At 40.3% G+C, this 13,242-nt stretch overlaps 1 protein-coding gene across 4 annotated transcripts in view; it reads left to right on the top strand.

The window, feature by feature from the left end:
• Nucleotides 1-13,242, top strand: part of LOC144493684 (protein transport protein Sec24B-like) — a 102,403-nt gene that overhangs the window by 71,931 nt on the left and 17,230 nt on the right. For all 4 annotated transcript variants that reach the window (XM_078213040.1, XM_078213031.1, XM_078213020.1 and 1 more), the window contains 3 exons: nt 3,002-3,208; nt 7,582-7,705; nt 10,118-10,276. In XM_078213040.1, coding sequence (XP_078069166.1) covers nt 3,002-3,208; nt 7,582-7,705; nt 10,118-10,276 — 490 coding nt within the window. The remainder of the gene's footprint in view (nt 1-3,001; nt 3,209-7,581; nt 7,706-10,117; nt 10,277-13,242) is intronic.

Here is a 13,242-nt window from a genome sequence, read left to right as displayed (position 1 = left end):
ATACTTGAACCAATCTTTGGATGGGGTAAGTAGGCTTGCCTTGACCACCCTTTTTGCAAAAAGGGAAGGAAGGAGCCAGTTAACCTGCAGGAGCCGCTGCTGCCAGGGAGACCAGAGCTTCTAGCACTGATATCTGCTGTAACATTCTAACAGCTGGCTTACATATTTTGCTGTGCTTCCAAATTACACATTTAGTATGCACCTCCTGACAGGGACAACAAAATGATAGAAATATGTAATATTAGTGAAATCATTTTATTTAATGAACAAGTACATATGTGAGATATTCAAGTTAGATTTTCTAGGTGTTAAACTTCTATGTAGAGCTTTTTATACAGCTTAATCCTATGTTCCCTTGCGGTTGAGGGTGTAACAATAGTGCCTGACTGATCAGATAAGTGGGGTGCTGCTTAGGATTCAGAAAGCCCAACTGTCTGCATCTGTGCCTAACTGTTACAGTGCCAGGTGTGTTGTAGTTGCTTGGAGCCACCAGTTAAAATGGATTTGCTAATAAGTGGTACTTGTCTCTGGTCCTTGCTCATACTTGACACCTTTTTGCTGTAAATGTTATTATCTGTATTCTTTTCAAGTAAGAGAAATATGTTCATATTTAAAGTGACAAGGGGTCATAGTGGCGAAGGCAGCCTGGAAAACCAGAATTCAGAGAGATAAGGCCTTGCAGTCTTTACTGAAAGCTGTCATGGAAACAGAGAGCTGCTTTCAGTGCTACTATCTACTTTGTAAATCGCACAGAAATCCACAGTATGGGGTGTTTGGGGTGGAGGCATAGATTCCTCAGTTGAGAGGGAATGGCCTAGAAGACTAAAATAAATCATAGCCTATTTTGATAGTATTTCAAACAATTTGCTATTTTCTAGTCATAATTGCTTGTCAGACTGGTTTATAACGTTTTTTATGTTCCTGGCTGCATGGTGGCACAGCGATTAGCCCTGCTGCCTCACAGCGCCAAGAACCCAGGTTCAATTCTAGCCTCAGGTGATTGTCTGTGTGGAGTTTGCACATTCTCCCTGTGTCTGTGTGAGTTTCCTCCGGGTGCTCCGATTTCCTCCCACAGTTCAAAGATGCGCAGGTTAGTTGGATTAGCCATGCTAAATTGTCCCTTAGTGTTCAGAGATGTGTAGGTTAGGTGGAATAACCCTGGTAAATGTGTGGTAAATGTTGCTACCAAATAAACCTGTTGGACTTTAACCTGGTGTTGTTAAAACTCTTACTGTGTTCACCCCAGTCCAACGCCGGCATCTGCACAAAATGTGTGGGATTACAGGGATCAGGGTCTGAATAAGATGCTCTTTGGAAGAGTTTATGCAGACTCGATGGGCCATATGGCTACCGCCTGTACTATAGGAACATAATGTTCATTTTAAAACTGATATCCAATGCATGTTAATACTTTGTTAATAGAATAAACTATTATGTATTGATGTGTTAGTGATACAGTCTGTAAAATTTTAGCACAACCAAGAAATGGGTTGTGTAAGTTATACTTTTATTTTTTTGATCAATTTTCTCTGCATATTTTATTGAGGTCACATACAAGCATTTGATCATTAGATGAACATTCCAAAGAAAAATGTGCAACAAAATGACGAAACTTAAATTTTTTAATGCTTAAACAAGCAAATTGATTGCAGAATATTAATTTATAATGGGAATGGTTTAAAAATTAAAATCTGGATAGGAATTCCCAGTGTGAACAAAATATAAGCAGCTAGGTTTTCTTCAGTATATGTTTTTTTAAAAATCATTTCCACCTTTTCTGCCCCTTGCATACTTTGTGTGGGCTCCTTTCAGTACCCAACTCAAGTACTTGTTCATGTGTGGCTGACAATAACAGTGGCAACATCCACTTTTGATCCTGTCCTCGTCTATTCTTCATGCAGGCTCATCTCCAACACAGGCCGCTGAATAGTATTTGGGAACTGAATGCCTGACTCTTCCATTTTCTCTCTACTTCATTTGATTTGATTTATTATTGTCACATTTATTAATATACCGTGAAACGTACTGTTTCTTGCGTGCTACACAGACAAAGCATAACGTACATAGGGAAGAAAAGGAGAGAGTGCAGAAAGTAATATTACAGCCTAAGCTAGGGTGTAGCGTACGGGCACCTTTGTGCTACACAGCTGAGATCAGCCAGCTTGATCTGTACGGTTCAGTTGTTCACTGGTTAAACTTGCTGGCCTACCAAGGGAGCACTTAATGCATTTCTAACAATCTGAGTTTATACGAAAGAAAATATACCCATTGCGCGTAAACAAAACCTGGTTCGCACAAATGCTCACTGGGATTTTTGGATACATAAACAAAATAATTATGTACATTTTTTTTAAGTGTCAAAGTTGTCTTCCCTACTGACAAAAGCACTGATGCAGTAAATTCTGTGAAAACATTGAAGAGAGGATCTCAATACTGAAGGGGTTTTACACAGAAAAGAAAATCATTCTTTTGAAGGAACAAAAAACAAATATAAAAAAATGCAGTTTTTATTTCCCCTGTGTGTAATTACCAGAGGAGGCAGCTGCTTTATTGGTTCCGTATCTGTGTGCTCATCTTTGATGACTTCTTGTTGTGATGTGGGCATCATCTGGTGTATCCAAAACTCATTGCTTTTCTCTTGCCTCCTGTCCAATAGCATAATGACACAGCAAGGTATTCTCTCCTTGTTTTTAGTTACATGAAGCAATCTGACCTGTCTTTACTGCTGAGGGAATTCATATTGTACTCCACTGGTTCTCCACAGTGTATAATAACCCGCAAAATTATCCTGAGGTGATATAATTGAAATATGTAGAAAAGTCACTGGTACATTGTCAGGCTTCTTATAGATTGATTGATTATAGAATTGCCATTAATGTTTAAGGTGGATGTTACTGAGGGAAAAATAATTACTGTAGATTTTTATTAAACATTTGCCAGTCGCTACATATGATCTGTTTTACCCTGAGAAATATGAAATGTATTTTTGTTTTATTTATAGCTTATTAAAGATTTATTGAAAGTATTACCAACAATGTTCACCAGCACAAGAGAGACCCACAGTGCGTTGGGCCCTGCTCTGCAGGCTGCATTTAAACTTATGTCTGCAACAGGGGGGCGCATATCTGTGTTTCAGACACAGCTACCATCTGTAGGTGTGGGTCATCTTCTATCAAGAGAAGATCCTAACCAGAGATCCACCACAAAGGTAATTGGTCTTTCGTGCCAAATAGGAAAGTGGCTTTAAGGAATATTACAGGTGACTATGCATCACTGCACACACCAATTTTGGGGCCTAGCAACTCTGAATAACCTGAAGGACTCCCTGCAGCTTTCAGACAATGGTTAAAAAGGGCATGTGGTAGGGTGGGTGACAGAACACTTCGGCAAGAGTTATCCATTGTGAACAGGGCTTCTAATTCCAGTTGGGATTGTTCCTGTTGAGTCATCACGTGACATTTGTAATCTGAAATGTTAATGTGAATGGTGCCACATTTTGGGAATGCTTCATAGATTAAACTTGAGTGAATGGACACATGTAAACTTGTAGCACATGTGCTACATTTACGCATGAGCGCACTCAATCTTATATGATCCACGGGTGTGTAATCTGTTCCATCATTTTTGAGTGAAATGCAGAGCTCCTTGGTGGCGCAGTTATCTCTCAAATCACTGACAGAATGTCCAATCAGTCTGCCTGGCATTGGAGTAAAGAGCCTCTGCTTTATGGTTCAAGCCAGCATGTTTGCAACACTGCCTGTCATCAGATGATTTGCTGCTGGAGCATCCATTATGGCAGGTGCTGTGCCCATGTTTGCTGGCGAGGCAGTTTGCTGCACTCTAGAGAGTTATGACACTAAAGTAGCATCAATCATGAGGGAATTTGCTAAGCCTGTCTTGCTTGTTTTGTTGCCGCAGGCATTCGGGGCCATAATTTTACATGCGTGAACATGACAATTGATGAATGTGACTGATAAACTATAGCATGTGTAACTTTACCATATAAAACAGAATGGGCAAAAATTGCTGAGGGAATTTGAGGATTTTTAATACTCTATAATTCCTCAATTCTCTCTTTATCTTTAGTCCCGTACTAATGAGTTATTTTTGCATATAGAATCAGTAGAGCAGGTTTTGCCTGTTGACCGTGATAAATCTTTTCATAATTTTGAACACCACCATCAAAATTTGCAGATATTCTCTGTTCTCCTCAAATTAACCTAGTTCTTCTAGTCTTTCATGGCTCGAACATCTGAACCTGGGTCTCATTTTAGAGATATTTGAATCATCGACAGCCACAGGTGAGGTGCCTGTAGATTGGAGGGTGGCAAATGTGCCTTTGTTTAAAAAGGGCTGCAGGGAAAAGCCTGAAAACTACAGGCCAGTGAGCCTCACATCTGTGGTGGGTAAGTTGTGAGAAGGTATTCTGAGAGACAGGATCTACAGGCATTTAGAGAGGAAAGGACTGATAGGGACAGTCAGCATGGCTTTGTGAGTGGAAAATTTGACTGAGTTTTTTGAAGGGGTAACCAAGAAGGTAGATGAGGGCAGTGCAGTTGATGTTGTCTACATGGACTTTAGCAAGGCCTTTGACAAGATACCGTATGGTAGGTTGTGGCATAAGATTAAATCTCACGGGATCCAGGGTGAAGTAGCCAAATGGATACAAAATTGGCTTGGTGACAGAAGACGGGGTGGTTGTAGAGGGTTGTCTTTCAAACTGGAGGCCTGTGACCAGCTGTGTGGCTCAGGGATCGGTGTTGGGTCCACTGTTATTTGACATTTACATTCATGATTTGGATGAGAATTTAGGAGGCACGGTTAGTAAGTTTGCAGATGACATCAAGACTGGTGGCATATTGGACAGTGAAGAAGGTTATCTCGGATTACAACGGGATCTTGATCAATTGGCCAGTGGGCTGACGAATGGCAGATGGAGTTTAATTTAGATAAATGCGAGGTGATGCATTTTGGTAGATCGAACCAGGGCAGGACTTACTCAGTTAATGGTAGGGCATTGGAGAGAGTTATAAAACAGAGATCTAGGGGTACAGGTTCATACCTCAATGAAAGTGAAGTCACAGGTGGACGGTGGTGAAGAAGGCATTCGGCATGTTTGGTTTCATTGGTCAGTGCAGTGAATACAGGAGTTAGGACATCTTGTTGAAGTTGTACAAAACTTTGGTAAGGCCACACTTGGAATACTGTGTACAGTTTTGGTCACCCTATTATAGAAAGGATATTATTAAACTAGAAAGAGTGCAGAAAAGATGTACTGTAATGCTACCGGGACTTGATGGTTTGAGTTGTAAGGAGAGGCTGGATAGACTGGGACTTTTTTTTTCTGGAGCGTAGGAGGCTTAAGGATGATCTTATAGAGATCTATAAAATAATGAGGGGCATAGATCAGCTAGATAGTCAATATCTTTTACCAAAGGTAGGGGAGTCTAAAACTAGAGGGCATAGGTTTAAGGTGAGAGGAGAGAGATACAAAAGTATCCAGAGGGGCAATTTTTTCACACAGGGTGGTGAGTGTCTGGAACAAGCTGCCAGAGGTAGTAGTAGAACCGGGTACAATTTTGTCTTTTAAAAAGCGTTTAGACAGTTACATGAATAAGATGGCTCTCGAGGGATATGGGCCAAATGCGGGCAATTGGGATTAGCTTAGTTATTAAAAAATGGCATGGACAAGGTGGGCCGAAAGGGCCTGTTTCCATGCTGTGAAGCTCTATGACTCGATGAATCATTTTTAACTTTGACTGAGTCCAAACCCTGAAAATCTTCTGTATAAGCAAAATGCCCACTCTCTTCCTCTTGAATCTATCCAACTCATCCAGCAACAGAGCAGATTTGATTTGATTTATTATTGTCACATGTAGGGCGGCACGGTAGCACAGTGGTTAGCACTGCTGCTTCACAGCTCCAGGGTCCCGGGTTCGATTCCCAGCTCGGGTCACTGTCTGTGTGGAGTTTGCACATTCTCCTCGTGTCTGCGTGGGTTTACTCCGGGTGCTCCGGTTTCCTCCCACAGTCCAAAGATGAGCGGGTTAGGTTGGTTGGCCAGGTTAAAAATTGCCCCTTAGAGTCCTGGGATGTGTAGGTTAGAGGGATTAGTGGGTAAATATGTGGGGGTAGGGCTGGGTGGGATTGTGGTCGGTGCAGACTTGATGGGCCGAATGGCCTCCTTCTGCACTGTAGGGTTTCTATGATTCTATGTATTAACATAGTGAAAAGTATTGTTTCTTGTGCGCTATACAGACAAAACATACTGTTCATAGAGAAGGAAATGAGAGAGTGCAAAATGTAGTGTTACAGTCATAGCTAGGGTGTAGAGAAAGATCAACTTAATGCAAGCTAAGTCCATTCAAAAGCCTGACAGCAGCAGTGAAGAAGCTGTTCTTGAGTTGGTTGGTACGTGACCTCAGACATTTGTATCTTTTTCCTGAAGGAAGAAGGTGGAAGAGAGAATGTCTGGGGTGCGTGGGGTCCTTAATTATGCTGGCTGTTTTGCCGAGGCAGCGGGAAGTGTAGACCGAGTCAATGAATGGGAGGCTAGTTTGCAATATGGATTGGGCTACATTCATGACCTTTTGTAGTTCCTTGCGGTTTTGGGCAGAGCAGGAACCATACCAAACTGTGATACAACCAGAAAGAATGCTTTCTATGGTGCATCTATAAAAGTTGGTGAGAGTCGTAGCTGACATGTCAAATTTCCTTAGTCTTCTGAGAAAATAGAGGCGTTGGCTGTTTTTGCCTGTTGACCTTGATAAATCTTTTCATAATTTTGAACACCAATAATTTGAGATATTCTCTGTTCTCCTCAAATTACCCTAGTTCTTCTAGTCTTTCATGGTTCGAGCATCTGAACCTGGGTCTCATTTTAGATATTTTGCTTTAGTAAACAACTGAAGACTAAAACTGGAAAATTGCTTTTGACTAAACCATGATAATAGAACAAGAGCACAGGTTCAACTGATATAAGGCAAATTTTGAACAAAGTTCAGCAAGGTGTTGTTCAGACAGTGATGAACATCTGGAATAATAGAGCTGAAACCTTAAGAATTATCCAAGAAGCAATAGGATGCCATGATGGATGCATGTAGGGGGAGAAATAGACAAAGGGAAGCCTGCGGGATCTTTCTGGTTGAATGAACCCCGATGGACTAACTGGTTGTCGTCTTCAATATTTCTTTTGTGACTGATATGTCATCACAGCTGTCTGGACCAAAAGCACCTGGGGGTAACCACAAGCCATTGACTAATAAAGTAAGACTTTGGAATTTGTAACTGGCCATGCTGTTATCAAGAAGTTCTGCATGGGGGAGCACACCACAATTGTTTTTTAAATCAATAAAAGAGAAAGAATTCACAAATAAATAGTGATCGAACAGTGGTGGGATTGGAGACTGGATCATGTCGAAGCAAGAGCCTTTAATGAAACAATCCGATTGTTTTTTGCCATTTTAGCGACTAATACTCAAAAGTATGACTTTAAAATAGAACATGCACAGGCAGGTAATGTCTTTTCAAACGCTACTTTACAGTTTAATGTGAAACACTAACTATTTAATTTCAATTAAGGGTGTGCAACACCTCGCTCCAGCCACAGACTTTTATAAGAAGTTTGCTTTGGACTGCTCAGGCCAGCAGGTGGCAGTGGATCTGTTTTTACTGAGTGGACAATATACTGACATGGCGTCGCTTGGTAAGAGAACATTTTTCATTGTCATTAAATAATTCATGTAATATAGCAATATATATTATACAAATGAAGAAAGAAATGCCTTCCTTTTAAACCAATAGGGATCAACCAAATTATGTTTTTATAAGTTCTCAGGCCCATAATACTTAAACCAGGGACTGGACTGTATATTGCAGCTATCAAAAGTTAGTGACATATAGCTAATCAAAAACCCAAATGCACCAACTGACGATAAAAAAGTTGCTAGAGAACTTAATGTATTTAAGAAGTCACAAGACTTCAGGTTGAAACTTGATGATTCGCCTAAGGTCACCAAATTTATGTTACAAGGTAAAACTTCATTCATAGAAAATATATTATTGTACCATTACATAGCTGTCAGTAACAGGTTTACAACTCAGTAAAAGCACACATGAAGGTTTGAAATCCTATTTGAACAACAGTCTGCCGCTTGTCAAAGTATGTAAGTTGTGTCCCCAGTTTTCGATCTCCAGAGTAGCGGTTGTTTTTAACTATAAAGGCATTGACTAATTAAATTCCAGTGGCGTTCTAGCTCATTTTTATCAGGGTTAGTGTTCTCCTCAGTTTAGGATACACCCACCACTCCAGCCAAATTTTCTAGGATTGGACTGTTCAGCAGTATTGGGGCAGTTACTGTCCTGGTCTGCTGGGGTACCTGCAGGAACGTGTGCTGGCTGATAACCTCTTTGGCAGGCGAAAAGGGTGTTTTTTGCCTCCAAATTTCGAAGTGCAGAATTGAAAAGTTGATCTTGTATTCAGTGCAACTCAATACATAGGATTTAAAGTGTAACTCTGCCCCCTGCCAGTCAAAGCAGTTTTGACACTGGAATGCATGCTGTACCATATGTGCTGTGTTGATAAGGTGCCAATGAAGGAAATACATTGTGATGCATTCTTTTTATTTGTGTCTAATTATAATTTACCTGTCCATATTTGAACAGACATATTATACACCTGTTATCACTTTGGGAAGCTGGTGTAACTCATGTAAAATCTTGCCCAGAATGTTAATTACGTAATGCAGGCTTTACTGCATTTATATAATCAAATACTTTTCTAAGATGTATTGTGTGCCGTTTTCATTTTGTTAGTGAACAAAGGGATTGAAAGATACAGGAACGAGTTGTGAAATGAAGTTATAAAATAAAATTGCTTTTCAATAAAGCGTGCAAAATCCTATTGTTCTTCTGTTAACTTGTCATTCGTTATGTTCTTGGCTTAAAATAGATTGTGTTACAGTAAGTCTGCACCCTGAGTAAGTTAATTTGATTTAATAGAATATTGTTGAACAATCTGGTTGCAAGATATGTTAGAATTGGGAGGTATTAGTATTTGGTGTAGGGCTTGGTTTGATTGATTTACATCCAGTAAGGAATTCCTCTGCTGTTTTGAGTGTAATATCTCAGAAATTACTTTCTTCATTTGTAGCAGCACTCAACATGTTCCTCGACTGGTTTTCTATGGTTTATGAGAAGGATTTGTAGTGATCTGATTGCTCTGCTAATCTACAGCTCCCAGTAAAACCATTATATTTTGTAGGTCATGGCTCATAAATGTCACATTTGCTGCAAAGTTAAATCCTCTGTATACCATTCATAATGGGGAGTCAGTGGCATAGTGATAATGTTATTGGACTAGTAACAGGGCTAATGCTCTCGGGACTCTGGTTCAAATCCTATCTTGGCAGCTGGTGGAATTTAAATTCACTTGATAAATCTGGAATATAAAACTAGTCAGCATATTCGTGACCATGTCATCGATTGTTCTAAAAACCTGTCTGGCTCACTAATGTCCTTCAGGGAAGGAAATTTGTGATCCTTGACCTACATTTTTCTCCAGGCCCTCAGCAATGTGATTGACTTCTAACTGCCCTCTGAAATGGCCTCGCAAGCCACTTACTTCAAAGGCAACTGGGGATGGGCAACAAATGCCAACATGGCTGGTGGTGCCCTCAATCCATAAAAGAATAAAGAAAAAAATTCAAAAGCAAAGTCCTGAATTAAAATTTGAAAAGAGAAACCAATGAGAAACAGACAAGAGTAAAAAGAAAATAAACACAAATAGTAACTTGAGGAAATTAGAAAAATTTTGCTGGAGAAATAAAGACAGGAAATAAGCCAATCAAACGAATGAAAAGTAAAAAGTGCAAAAAATAATATTTGCCCAGCCGAAGAATGTTAGGGCGTATCTTCTAATTATTGGTTATTTTGATTTTGTCATGTCTTTTAGAAACCTCTCTGCTTTGTTCTATGCACTGATTATTCTCAACACTTCAATTACAACAATTGATTTCTTACTAAATGTTTGTACTTGCGAAAGGCTTTGCATAATCACTACCAGTGAGTAATAGCAAATTTTAAACTTATTTAATTGCAAATGTGATTTTTTTCACAGCTTGCATGTCAAAATATTCTGCTGGATCCGTCTTCTATTATCCATCATTCCATCATATTCACAATCCTGCCCAAGTTGAGAAGTTTCAGAAAGACCTCAAACGATATCTCATTAGAAAAATTGGTTTTGAGGCAGTTATGAGGATACGCTGTACGAAAGGTAATATTTTATTCTGTAAATGTACTTGTGATCATTATGTGGACCGCATATATTCTTGTTACTATTCAGTGTTACATAATTTGTTACAAGAATATTTCTCATTGCATTGTAAAAGAAAAAAGTAAGACTTCAATATATGTAATGCCTTTCACAGAATGTATCAAAGCACTTTGCAATCGATGGAAGTACTTTGGAAGTGTAATCACTATTGTAATATAAGAAAGACGGTAACCATTTTGTGCACAATACAATTTTCCCACAAGAAAAAATGGAGTAATGACCAGATAATCTATATTTTCAATGTTGGTGGAAGGGCAAATATTGTGCAGGAGTTCTGTCTGAATGTTGTGGAGCTGGCTTCAAGAAGAACATTAGCATTTGTTCAGCTGTACTCCCATTGAATCTGGAGAATAGAGCTGAAGCGTTGCTGATGGAATGAGCATGTCCACCATTTACAAACAAGTGAGGAGTGTGACATGGATGAGTGCAGCTCCAACAATTGTTGCAAAACCCCAACATCCAGGAGAAATAAGCCCGCTTGTTAGGGGTCCCAACCACCTCCTTCAACATTCACTCCCACCACCATTGACACAATGACAGCAGTGTGTACAATCTACAAGGTGCGTTGCAGCAACTCACCAAATCTCCTTCAACAGCACCTTCCAAGCCACACACCATCTAGACTTAGATGTATATCGCTGTTCTTTCACTGTCTCTGGCTCAAAATCCTGGAACTCCACTCCTAACAACATGGACTGCAAGGGTCCAAGAAGGCGGTTCATCACCACCTTTTCAAGAGCGATAGGGATGAGCAATAAATGCTGCTTTAGCCAGTGACGCCTGCATCCCATGGATGAATAATTTTTTTTTAAATCCTCTAACGTTCTTATGTGTCACTGATGCACAGTCCAAGTCTCACTGCAGTATGGTGATTGCAACTGCTCTGTATACGAGGACTTATGTTGACTTGTGGAGGTCTTTGTTGTCAAATACTTGCTGCCATAGCTTGTAGAAAACTAAGCTGGCGCAGTTGATCTGGTGTTGCTAGAGTGGTTGCAGAGTAGGCAATGACGCAGCAGTCATCTGCAAAATGTAGATATGGATGTCAATGGTGGTCAGTTTAGCTTTAGCACAGAGGAGACTGAGATTGGAGTTTTCCATCTCAGTGGTATTTAATACTCGCACCAGAAGGCTATTGATCTTTGAAGACACAGTCAGGGTAGATTGTAAATTGTATGGAAGCTGTCACACAGCCTTGCTTGACATCGGTTTGAATTTTGAAGGAGACTAGTTCAGATCTCCCACTCAAGTCAGTTGCAGTCATTGTGAAGCAATTGCTGGATTGTGATAAAGTTTCTTGCACATCCAAATCTTTGGTGCACAATCCATAGAGCGTCTCAATTTATTGAGTCAAATGCTTTGGATAGGTCAATTAATGCAATATTGTTCTCAACATTCTTCTTGGATTTTTCTGGCCACAAAAACTATGTTGGAGGTTCCTCTGGAAGATCTAAAGCCACACTGTGTCCCTGGAAAAAAATTCCTCAGCCATAGGTAGTAGACAATTCAGGAGAAATTTCCCTGCTAGGGACCAGGGGGAAATACCTCATTAGTTTCCGCAGCATGATTTATCTCCCTTCTTGGAGATATGCAACAATTGTAGCTTTCTGAAGTCAGGGGTGGCGGAAGTTCTTTTACCTCCCAAATCCATGTGCATGGAGTTCATGGAGTCTTGATCTGAAGGAAAGCCCACCAGCTTTGAAGATCTCAGTTGGAATACCATTGGAGTCACAGGCAATGTTTTTCATCTGTTTGATTGCTTGTTGCAACTCTGCCATTGATGGTAGTTCATCCATGGATTCTATCGCAGGATGTGGGGGGTGGACTGGAGAAAGATACAGAATGCCACTGTAGATTCACAGTTGAGAAGTTGTTGAAAATGTTTTTTCTAGCACTGAAGGATGGCATTGTAACTCTTAAGAAGAGCGACACCATTCTGTGAGCGAAGGGAGTTTGTCCTTTTGATCTTGATCCAAAGATGGCCCTGGTAGCTTCAAAGAGACTTCACATGTCACGACAGTCAGCATATTGATGGATCTCTTGGGCTTTTTCTTTTCCCCCCTTTATTTTTCAGTTTGTCTTTGGGTGCCAGCTGTGAGCTGCTGGGATAGTGCCACCTTGGCTTGGTGTCTGGATACAGGAGTCTACTGCAGCTGATTTTATTTGATGTCACTGTTCTGAAATTGACTTGAACGTATGAGGACTTTCCAGATTAATTGTCAGCTGCACTGGGAATTCCTCTCTTTGGTCGGGCTGCTTTAAGGCTGAAACATTGATGATTCTCCTTTTTGTACTTTTGGCTCTTGCAATGTCTTGGTGCTAGTTGAATGTTCATCATCGACTGAGCAAATCAATAATGTGTTCAGCAGACATCCGCCCCCTGCATAGATCAAGTGATGCAGACATTACTTAGATATTTCAATTGAACATTAACATAATCCAGGAGGTGCCAGTGCTTTGATCTAGAATGCTTTCATGTGGCTTTGTGAATAAATGTACCCAAAGTGTGTCATCTCATTCAATAGACAGAATTTCTGACGGTGCAGTACTCAGTATTGTCCAGATACTTTCGTGCTCAAATCTCTGGAGGGGGTCTTGAACCCACAACTTTCAGAAACAGGCAAGAGTGCTACCAATTGAGATAACCTCTTGGCCCCAGATTTCAGTGGAATGAGGATCACCAACTGGAGTTTCCCCAACACCAGGCGGTGGTGAGGATGCTGAGCCACGGGAAGAGGGGAAAATAATTCTGAGCTCAAGTCTGTCCAGTGGACAATTACAGAGCAATGTCATAAAAGGCCTTTATAACAGATTTTTCCTTTTAATCTGAAATTCATTAGCAGACCTTTAGGGCTAAAATCCAGGTGATGGATTCTTAATGCTGAATAGTTTCATGACCAATGTTA

Source organism: Mustelus asterias, chromosome 1, assembly GCF_964213995.1.
Source record: "Mustelus asterias chromosome 1, sMusAst1.hap1.1, whole genome shotgun sequence".
NCBI classification, from domain to species: Eukaryota; Metazoa; Chordata; class Chondrichthyes; order Carcharhiniformes; family Triakidae; genus Mustelus; species Mustelus asterias.
Note: the sequence above shows the minus strand (reverse complement) of the source record. Positions and strands in the feature narration are given on the sequence as shown.